The following is an 11187-nucleotide window of genomic DNA, read 5'->3' as shown; positions in this document are numbered from 1 at the left end:
CCGCCTGAGTTAAGGGACTGGATCAGATGAATGCCAACTGTGTTTCAGCTGCAAGTGACAGGAAGTTCAACCAAAACTGGTTCAAGCAACAACACAGAGTTATTGGTCCTAACACCAAGGATGGTGCCAACTTCAGAGGTGGCCCAAATGTGACGCCAGAATCCATCTCTTGACTCTAAATGCTTTGGGGTGGGCTCTATTTTGGCTCCGCGCTGGGGGTCCCTCACTATCAGGAACTTCACCCTATTTCTGGAATAACAAATGAAAGTCATCCAGAAGTAACATCTGGGGCTCCCATTGGCCTGAACTGTTCCACGTCCCCATCCTTAAAGCCAGTGCTGTGGTCAGGGGGATGGAGTCCACTGGCTGGCTCAGCCTGTGCCTGCACCAGCTTATGTATTTAAGAGTATAACTCGCTGTCTTTTGTCTCCCCCCAGAATGATTTTCAAGCCACAAACTAAACCCAGCACCGGAAGCCAGGGAATGTTTCAGAATGAAAGCAAAGACACTCTGTAATCCCTCTCTATGAAACACTGTGGAAAAGACATCCTTTGGACTAAGGAATTAAGTAGAGTTAGTGTTCTCAACATGTCCAGCTATGCTTTGGAATTTCACCAACAATACCCTGAATTAACAAGTGTAAGAAAGGCAGGAATCCAGGGATAGGGGGGGACTTTTCTAATTATCTCACCAATAAATAACCTGTTTTCATGCAGAAAAAAAAAAAAGTGACATGTCTTTAATTCTTACAAACAGGAGTTCCATTGTGTGTTTATGACTAGTAAAAGCACTTCTTACTGGGGACAAAAAATTAGTAATATGAGTGATGAGGCCACAAAACTCAGGATTACTTTACAGAGTGCTCTAGGGAACAATCCTGACAATGATTAAGACTTTTCTTCCCATAGCTCAGGCCTCCCCTCCCCAAACACCAAACGTTCTCTTCTGCCCATTGGCCCAAGACGAAAATCACACAGGGGCTAGGCTCCAACTTCCCCATCGTCACATGTTAAAAACTGAAGGGCACAGTCCAAATGCTAAAAGCTGGGTGGAACAGAGCAGATAAGAGTCCGATAATACCATAAACAGGGCAGCAAAGGATCTAGATCCCAGCTCAGGGACTACAGGCCAGGCCAAGTGGCTGAGAGGAAAGCCAATCAATGTTAGGTCAGTAAATGCAGAGAAACCCAGAAAAATACACAACAGGGATAATGAGAAACACAACTCTGAACTCTATACCAGGCAGAGACTCTCTGCCCTATGCCAGTGTCTTGCACAACTGTGTGCTCCAGAACCAAAACAGCTCAGGTTGTAGACACAAAAGATCAGAAAGGGAAGCAAGGCCAGAGACTGGGCGTGCCTTACAGCAAGGACAGCACCGCACAAGACAAAGACCCAATCACACTCTTAATGGGTATGGGGTTCTATTCTGGAGTGATGGTTTGGAACCAGATAGAGGTTGTAGTTGAACACTGTGCCACTAAACTATCTCCTTTACCTTAGTTAATTTTATGTTATGTGAATTCCACTTCCATTTAAAAACAAAAATGGGACTTCCCTTAGAAGGTGAGGGTTTGATCCCTGGTCAAAGAGCTAAGCTCCCACATGCCACACCAAAAAACCAAAACATAAAACAGAAGCAATACTGTAACGAATTCAACAAAGACTTAAAAAAAAAGGTACACATAAAAAAAATTTTAATAAATAAAAAACAAGAAGCCTTCCAAATCACATTAGCAACGAGTATATCAAGTACCCAGATGTTGATTTCTATACCATTCTTTATCAAAGGAACCTAATCAGTCCCCTTGGAGAAATGGCTAATTCTAAGACTAGAGACAAAATATGAAAAATGACCCAGAACAGCTCAGATGCAAGGAAGAAGGCACTCATACAAAGGCGGAAGTGTGTCAAAGGGATAGAGGGCCAAAAGAAAGAGCTTCCAGAGCTGAAACAATTTGGCCAATGAAATATATAAAGGAGTATTGGATTATTGATCCTGGATATTCATTAGAAAGGATGCTGAAGCTGAAGCTCTGATACTTTGGCCACCTGATGTGAAGAGCCAACTCACTGGAAAAGACCCTGATGTTAGGAAAGACTGAAGGCAAAAGGAGAAGGGGGAGGCAGAGGATAAGATGGTTAGAGAGCATTACCAACTCAATGGACATGAAGCTGAGCAAACTCTGGGAGATAGTGGAGGACAGAGGAGCCTGACATGCTGCAGTCCATGGGGTCACAGAGAATCAGACATGACTTAGTGACTGAACAACTGGATTATAACCCATAGAATAAAAAAAATATCTAGCAGCCTATACTAATATAAATAAATGATTCAGTAAATATACAGGTGAGAACAGGCAAATCTCCTGTGCAGAAGAAGCCAAAATGATTTACACAGCTACTGCACCCTTGAGGAGGGAGGGCATAGCTTCCATTCACTAAGCTTCAGCTGCACATGGCGACTTTTCTCCAAAGTATAGAAAGGGGAAAAAAGAGCAACTGTACAATGAAAAAATCTGACAAACTACCTGAAGCCAGGTGATCAAGGTTAGTATAAACAGTGATAAATCATATTACTAGTATGTACCCTTATGATGGAATGAGAATGGTATTTTACCTTTGTGGTCTTCCTTCCCAAAACACGTAATTCCAATCTAAACATGAGAAAAACATAACAAATCCCAACAAAGGGACACTGCAAAATATCTGACCAGTTCTCCTCAAAACTATCAATGTCATCAAAATTACAAGTCTGAGTCAAGAGGAACCTAAAGAGACATGATTGTAATGTGGCCTCCCAAATGGGATTCCGGAAAAATAAAAAGAGATTAGGGGAAAACTGAAGCTGTCTGAATATGGTATGGCCTTCAGTAAATAATGCATCACTACTGATTTATTGTTAACAAATGAACCATAATAAAGTATTAGAATAGGGAAAACTGGGTACAGTGTATAGAGAAACTCTCTGCACCATTTGTGCAATAATTCTATAAAACTATTTAAAAATTTATTTAAAAACATGAAACAAAACATTAACAAAAACTAAGAAAAATCAAAGGGCACAGGAGCAACCTGAAAGAGCTCCCAATGCCCAAACTGGGATCAATTTGAGCAAAATTAAATATCAGAGTATAAACCAAAATATAAACACCCATGAGTCCATTCTGACATAAACGATGGAATAAATACATAAATAGGGGGAAAGAGGCATTTTTCCTGTAGAATTCCAAATAATACATATAAATAACCCCCCACTTTGGAGTTTGGGCTTAATCCCCACCATCTAGTAGGTGACAAAAGATTAACTTCAACAATGATGTTATATCATGTACACTCTGGTATGATTTGATAATAAAGGCACTAATCATAAGAAAATAGCAGAAAAATCCAAACAGAACTTGTGACTAGTACTCTTCAGAAGCGTCAGTGACGAAAAACAAGGGAAGACTGAGTAACTTTCCCAAATCACAAGAGACTAAGGAGACATGACAACTAAATGCAATGTGGTATCTTGAATTAGATATTGGAAAAAAAAGGTACATTCATCAGAGGAAAAGCTGGTGAAATCTCAATGAAGTTTTGCTCTTAGTGAATAGCAATGTGCCAATATTAATTTCCTAGCTCTGACAAATGAACACTGTGCTGTGTGATGACTTAGGAGAATGCTCTATGAACTCACTTTGCAACTTCTCTGAAAGTCAAAAATATTTAAAAATTAAAAAAATTAAAAACCATCCAATGCCTCCCCACTGTATTTAAATAAAACCCATCAGGCCTCAAAGGTTCTGGACAATGCACCTCAAGCCAACCATTCCCATCTCATCTCATATTAGACCAGTCTGTCCCTCCCTGACAATATCTCATCAACACTAAGCTCCCAGTTTTTTTCAACTCTCCCAACTCACCACCAAACTCTTAAAGATGACACCAAGACCTGCCATCCCACATACTCTTCAGGAACCCAGCCACTTCCTATTAAGAGGAGGAACCTAATTTTCCTTTATTTAAATCTGAGTGCAAATGTGAGTTTCTGAAAATCAATAGTAACTCCTCTTTCTTTACCCTGTAAGATTCAGAAGTGAATTAAGTAAAACAAGAATTATAAATCTATGTTAAGGGGTACACAGTGCATTAAGATGTATTTTAGAACAATAACAACAAAAAGGGATGGAATGGTACCCTTCAATGTTTTTGAATCCTATTGAAACTAAATTAATATTAATTGGGCTATTAATAAATTAAGATATTATAATCCTCAAAGCAACCATTAAGGGCTTCCCAGGTGACACAGTGGTAAAGAATTCGCCACAGGAGATGCAAGAGATGCAGGTTCAATCCTTGGGTAAGAAGATACCCTGGAGCAGGAAAGGGCAACCCACTCCAGTATTCTTGCCTGCAAAACTGCAGGGACAGAGGAGCCTGGTGGGCTACAGTCCATGGGGTCCCAGAGAGTTGGACACGACTGAGTAATTAGCACTTTCACTTCTCACTTTCACCTACTATACATTAGGCACCATTCTTTTTTCAATGATTGTCTGTTTATTTATTATTTATTTTGGCTGTACTGGGTCCTAGTTGTGACATGGGAGACTTCTTAGTTACAGCAGGCATGCAGGATCTAGTTTCCCAACCAGGGATCCAATCCAGGCCCTCTGCATTGTGACTGCAGAGTCTTACCCACTGGACCAGAGAAGTCCCAAATGCTGGCCTTTTCCGATTCAGGAAAAAAGTAAAAGGCAGGAAACTGACCAATTACAGATACCTGTTGTATTGTTTGAATTATTTACCACATGTATGACTTACTTTTTCATAAAAAGTAAAATAAAATTTCCAAAAGTTTTTCATGTCTTCTGAATAAAGACTGAGGTGAAGAGCCATAACAAATATTTCTTGAGTAGAAGATGGATTTTTTTAAAATATTTATTTATTTTTATTTGGCTGCGACAAATCTTAGTTGCAGCATGCAGGATCTTCAACCTTCATTGTGGCATGTGGGATCTAGTTCCCTGACCAGGGATCGAACCTGGGCCCCCTGCATTGGGAGCTCAGAGTCTTAGCCACTGGACCACCAGGGAAGTCCCAGAAGATGGATCTTGAGGACAGAAATCAACTCCCTCAACCATGCCAACAGATACGGAACAGGTTCCCAGCCTGGGATTCCCAAAGGTTGCCATGCAGGTCAGTGGGAAGGTGTAAAAAGGAGATCATAGCCAGACACACAATAAAGGCCTCGGCATATCCTAATATACACAGTGTGTTTTAGAAGCAAAATCTTTCAATGATCACTCTTCATCTGTTAAGATTTTACTGTGTTCCACAGACAGTGCTAAGTTCCTCCCAAGTACAATCTCACTGAACTCCAGATGAGATAAGCATTGTATTATTATCCTCATGTCACATGAGAAAATCAAGGCACAGATAAATAATAAAATAACTACTCAAGTTCACACAACTCTGAAGCAATGGAGCAGGAACTTAGACCAAAGTCCTTCTGACTCCAAATATTCTATACCACCATCTTTTGGATTTTTTTACATGATCCCCACAGAATGACATAATCTTGGCAGATTAAGGAGCCAAGAATGACTCCTCAGAGCCTACTAGAAGGTAATGATGTTTTCTAAACTTCAAATGCTGTCAGAACTGAAGGCAAAGAATACTCTGACAAGCTTTAAAAAAAAAAAAAGGGTCCATGAGGGAATTTCTCAGGTAAAATAGTGAGGAGATAGGTAGCTGAGTCAATGTTATCAGACCAAAATGTTAGAAAGATCTAGAGCAGGTTTTCCTAAGCAAATGGTTCTCTCCACCTTCCCTGCCCCTTTTGTCTCCAATTCCTAGGGTACATGAGAGAAAACCAGAGAAGTGTTACAGTCCACAATAGAAACTGGGTTGGAAAACTAGGGAAAATCTCAGAGACACTCACCAAGGCAAAAATGAAGTAAAAGTAGATAAAAATGAACTACTTTAGGTAAATTTAATGACTGTAAAAGCTGTTCACAAAGCAGCAAAGAAATGCATTTTCCATTTCATAGAAAGTTGCTTCACCACTTGAGGCCTGGCTCCAAAGCTTCGTCTTTCATTAGTGACCACTCGTATTTCTCTTCCTGCCAGAAAGGATTGACATCAACCACTCAGGTCAGCAATATGCTGTAGAGTCCTTCAGAGTGGTCTTGCAGAGAACATGTCCTTTAAGTGTCTGAGAACTGGCTGAGGTGATCTGAAAGAAAACCAATCAGAAGAAGGCAAGGTAACTGGGACTGAACTACAGGGACTTATGTGAATGGTCTAAAGGAGAGGCCACCAAATGGAATCTAATGGGAGATGACAGGCCAGCATCTCGAGACTGCACAGTTCCTCTCTGCCCCCAGAGACGTCTGATACAATACTAATGTATATAATTTAAGACACAGCATGGTTCCTCTCTGCCCCCAGAGACGACTGATACAATACTAATGTATATAATTTAAGAAGTCCAAAATAGGTCAGTCCCAAACAGCCACTACTCCCTTTTCTCTTGGGAGATGGTCTTCCCCGGAGGCAACCATAAGGTTCATGTACGAGCTGCCTAACAAAGACATGCATGCATGGTAAGTCACTTCAGTCGTGTCTGACTCTGCGACCCTATGGACTGCCAAAGTCCTCTGTTCATGGGATCCTCCAGGCAAGAATACTGGAGTGGGTTCTCATGTACTCCTCCCGGGAATCTTCCAGACCCAGGGATCAAACCCGAGTCTCTTGCACTTCCTGCATTGGCAGGCAGGTTCTTTACCACTAGTGCCACCTAGGAAGCCTACCACAGACGCTGCCCTCCCAACCCAAGGCAGCTGTGATCCAGGCTGTATCAGTCAAACACCTTCCTAAGACATTTATTGTGTCAAGATGCATTACTACGAACAAAGTTAGTGTACATGATGGAATTCCAGTTGAGCTATTTCAAATCCTAAAAGATGATGCTGTTAAAAAGTGCTGCACTCAATATGCCAGCAAATTTGGAAAACTCAGTAACGGCCACAGAACTGGAAAAGGTCAGTTTTCATTCCAATCCCAAAGACGTGCAATGCCAAAGAATGTTCAAACTACTGTACAATTGCACTCATTTCACATGCTAGCAAGGTAATGCTCAAAATTCCTCAAGCTAGGCTTCAGTAGTATATGAACTGTGAACTTCCAGAAGTTCAAGCTAGATTTAGAAAAGGAACCAGAGGAAGAGGGATCCAGAGATCAAATTGCCAACATCTGCTGGATCACTGAAAAAGCAAGGGAGTTCCAGAAAAACATCTATTTCTGCTTTATTGACTATGCCAAAGCCTTTGTGTGGATCACAATAAACTGTGGAAAATTCTGAAAGAGATGGGAATACCAGACCACCTGACCTACCTCTTGAGAAATCTGTATAAAGGTCAGGAAGCAACAGTTAGAACTGGACATGAAACAATAGACTGGTTCCAAATAGAGAAAGGAGTACGTCAAGACTATATATTGTCACCCTGCTTATTTAACTTATATGCAGAGTACATCATGAGAAATGCTGGGCTGGATGAAGCACAGCTGGAATCAAGATTGCCGGGAATAACTTCAGATATGCAGATGACACCACCTATATGGCAGAAAGTGAAGAAGAACTAAAGAGCCTCTTGATGAAAGTGAAAGAGGAAAGTGAAAAAGTTGGCTTAACGCTCAACATTCAGAAAACAAAGATCATGGCTTCCAGTCCCATCACTTCATGGCAAACAGAAGGGGAAACCATGGAAACAGTGACAGACTTCTTTTTTTTGGTCTCCAAAATCACTGCAGATGGTGACTGCAGCCATGAAATTAAAAGATGCTTATTCCTTGGGAGAAAAGTTATGACCAACCTAGACAGCATATTAAAAAGCAGAGATGTTACTTTGCCAACAAAGGTCTGTCTAGTCAAGGCTACGGTTTTTCCAGTAGTCATGTATGGATGTGAGAGTTGGACTATGAAGAAAGCTGAATGCCAAAGAACTGATGCTTTTGAACTGTGGTGTTGGGAGAAGACTCTTGAGAGTCATGGACTTCAAGGAGATCCAACCAGTCCATCCTAAAGGAAATCAGTCCTGAATATTCATTAGAAGGACTGATGTTGAAGTGGAAACTCCAATACTTTGGGCACCTGATGCAAAGAACTGACTCATTTGAAATGACCCTGATGCTGGGAAAGATTGAAGGTGGGAGGAGAAGGGGAAAACAGAGGGCGAGATGGTTGGATGCCGTCACTAACTCAATGGACATGAGTTTGAGTAAACTCCTGGAGTTGGTGATGGACAAGGAGGCCTCGTGTGCTGCAGTCCATGGGGTCACAAAGAGTCGGACACAACTGAGTGACTGAACTGAACTGATGAAGATAAAATGGGTTAAGGCCCAAACAGTGACAAGAGCAAGGCCGAGGGAAGTTGCTTTCAGCACTAGTGAGCTTTTCAAGGAGGTGACCTTTAAGAGAATTTGGAAGGTTTAAAAGAAGGCAGCCAGGCAAAAATCAAGACCCTCCTAAGTGACACAGCATTTTCAAAGTCCCTAACACTAGAACTAAGTCTGAGAGGCAAAAAAAGAGGCCACCAAGACTAGAGGAAAGAGAATAAAAAGAGGACAGAGGACATGAGGTTGGAAAGGTAGCTGGGAAAGACCATAAAAGGCCCTGGATACCCTGTGGCTCCAATGAGAAACCACTGGAGGGCTTACGCAAATGAGTGAGTGATCTGATTTAGAAAGATCAAACTGACTGCTATGGGGCAGGAAGACTGGAGGAGGGCAAGAATGAAAGCAGGAATACGAAGCCTCTGAAATACTCAGGTACTGTTGGTGGGAGTGCAAAACGGTATAATCATTTTGGCTCTTTCTATTATATATACCCAGTTTCCCAGCAACTTCAAACCATATACCCTATAGAAATGCACTATAACGCATACATAGCAGCTCTATTCATAATAGCTCCAAACTGGAAAACAACCAAAATGGCCATCAAAAGTACAATATATAAATTGTGGTATATTCATATAATATGGATAAATACTATCATAGATGAACTGCACAATATCCGTGTTATCAAAAATCTACACTGTATGATTCAATTTTATATCAAAAATAAGCAAAACTGAACTATGGTATTAAAAATTAGGATGGAGGGAAGAAGAGTATGGTAGGAACATGAAGGGGGTTTTGGAGGTTCTGAAAATATTGTTTTTTGATTCAGGAGCCAGTCACATGGATAGGGTCACTTTGTGATGATTCATCAAGTATTAAGTACACTTTGGAGCAATTTTCTACATTTATGATATGCTTCAATAAAATAATTCACTTTCAAAATACAGAAACAAGAAAACTTATGAAAAGGCTGCTCTAATCTAAGCTAACCAAGAAGACAGCTTAGAGAAAGAAAGAGACCCAAGATACATTCCATAGGTAGAGCTGAAACAGATGAACTACTGAAGGGGAGTACAAGAAAATAAATATCTAGAATGATTCCTATATATTTGGTTTTAGCAACTGAGTGGTGCTATTTGCTGAGATGGAAGAGGCTTCAAAAGAAGAAAATTGCAGGAAAGTGGGAAGAATTCATTCTATTTTGGCCACATTAAGTTTAGGACACAAGAGAGAGAGAAGAAAAATGCAAATCTGGAGAGGATGTGAAAGCATGGAAGCAAAAAGCACAAGCAGCAGTGTGACAGAAGACGCAGACACTTCCTACACAGCCCACACGAGCAGACCGCAGGGACAGGCGGAGACGCGCCGGAGTGGGTGCAAACAGCAACGAGACGGTGAGACGTCATGCGACTGCATCTATTTTCTCTACACAAGATGAGACAAAGACATAGCTGCGACTAGGATTTAAAGACATGAGTGAAGACTTAGGGAGAATGAAGAGTTCAGATCAGTTCAGTTGCTCAGTCGTGTCCGACTCTTTGTGACCCCATGAACCGTAGCACACAGGCCTCCCTGTCCATCACCAACTCCTGGAGTCCACCCAAACCATGTCCATTGAGTCGGTGATGCCATCCAACCATCTCATCCTCTGTCGTCCCCTTCTCCTCCTACCCTCAATCTTTCCCAGCATCAGGGTCTTTTCAAATAAGTCAGCTCTTCGCATCAGGTGGCCAAAGTATTAGAGTTTCAGCTTCAAAATCAGTCCTACCAATGAACACCCAATGATCTCCTTTAGAATGGACTGGTTGGATCTCCTTGCAGTCCAAGGGACTCTCAAGAGTCTTCTCCAACACCACAGTTGAAAAGCATCAATTCTTTGGCGCTCAGCTTTCTTCACAGTCCAACTCTCACATCCATACGTGACCCCTGGAAAAACCATAGCCTTGACTAGACGGACCTTTGTTGGCAAAGTATTGTCTCTGCTTTTTAATATGCTGTCTAAGTTGGTCACAACTTTCCTTCCAAGGAGTAAGCGTCTTTTAATTTCATGGCTACAATCACCATCTGCAGTGATTTACTGGGAAAATACTGTAAAATTAGGATTTCAGGGCCATGCTGAGCGTTCAACTAGAACTTCATGGAATAAATGTGAACTGAGTGCAGTTGGTTTCTGTGAAGAGACCGTTTCTTGTCCCCCAACAGTTCTCCTCTTCCTCCTCAGTAACAGAATTACCCATTTTTAACTGGGCATGAGGTCTTTCAGAATGAAGACCATACTTCCCAACTTCTTTGCAGCCTTTTTGTGCAACTTCTGCAAAGTGTCTTGAAAGGAAGAGGGCAAGCCCTTCACCTCTCTTCTTCCTGCTTCCTACAAGCTAGGATATGGACATGGTTGCTGCAACAGCCATCTTGAATCATAAGATGACCATGAGAATGGAGGCCACACAGAGAAGAGCAAAGGATAGAAGCAGTTGAGACCCTTGGTGATCATGGAGCCATCACAATCACCAGTCCTGGACCTTCATATATCTAGATTTTTATGAGAAAGAGAACTTCTGCTTATTTAAACCAGTGTATTCTGAGTTTTTCAGTCACCATCATCTGACTTAACCTATGTCATACAGATTAACTGGGTGCTCTTCCCCAACAATATTCAGCTGTTTTCACGCAGATACAAAGTAAGCAGATAATCATTTTCACCAAGGTTGGAGACTAGCCAAATAAGCACCACAGAAGAAAGGGCAACAAGAAAACGGAATTTATGAGGAAATGGTTCTAGTACAGCCCAGAGACTTTCTCAGT

General features: G+C 41.4%; 1 protein-coding gene across 13 annotated transcripts in view; it reads right to left on the bottom strand.

Annotated features, from left to right (window-relative positions):
• CDK5RAP1 (CDK5RAP1 mitochondrial tRNA methylthiotransferase) overlaps nucleotides 1–11187 on the bottom strand; it is a 61636-nt gene that overhangs the window by 20996 nt on the left and 29453 nt on the right. For 7 of the 13 annotated variants that reach the window (XM_086332355.1, XM_086332350.1, XM_086332356.1 and 4 more), the window contains one exon: nucleotides 5959–6220. The exons of the other annotated variants lie outside the window; for them this stretch is intronic. In XM_086332355.1, coding sequence (XP_086188481.1) covers nucleotides 6140–6220 — 81 coding nt within the window. In that variant the 3' untranslated portion in view covers nucleotides 5959–6139. Of the gene's footprint in view, nucleotides 1–5958; nucleotides 6221–11187 lie in introns of those variants that run through there. 13 annotated transcript variants of the gene reach the window in all.

The sequence above is a fragment of the Bos grunniens genome, chromosome 13, assembly GCF_055505025.1.
Source record: "Bos grunniens cultivar Pamir isolate PY7600 chromosome 13, Bosgru_T2T1.0, whole genome shotgun sequence".
Lineage (NCBI taxonomy): Eukaryota > Metazoa > Chordata > Mammalia > Artiodactyla > Bovidae > Bos > Bos grunniens.
This window is presented reverse-complemented; position numbering and strand designations above follow the sequence as displayed.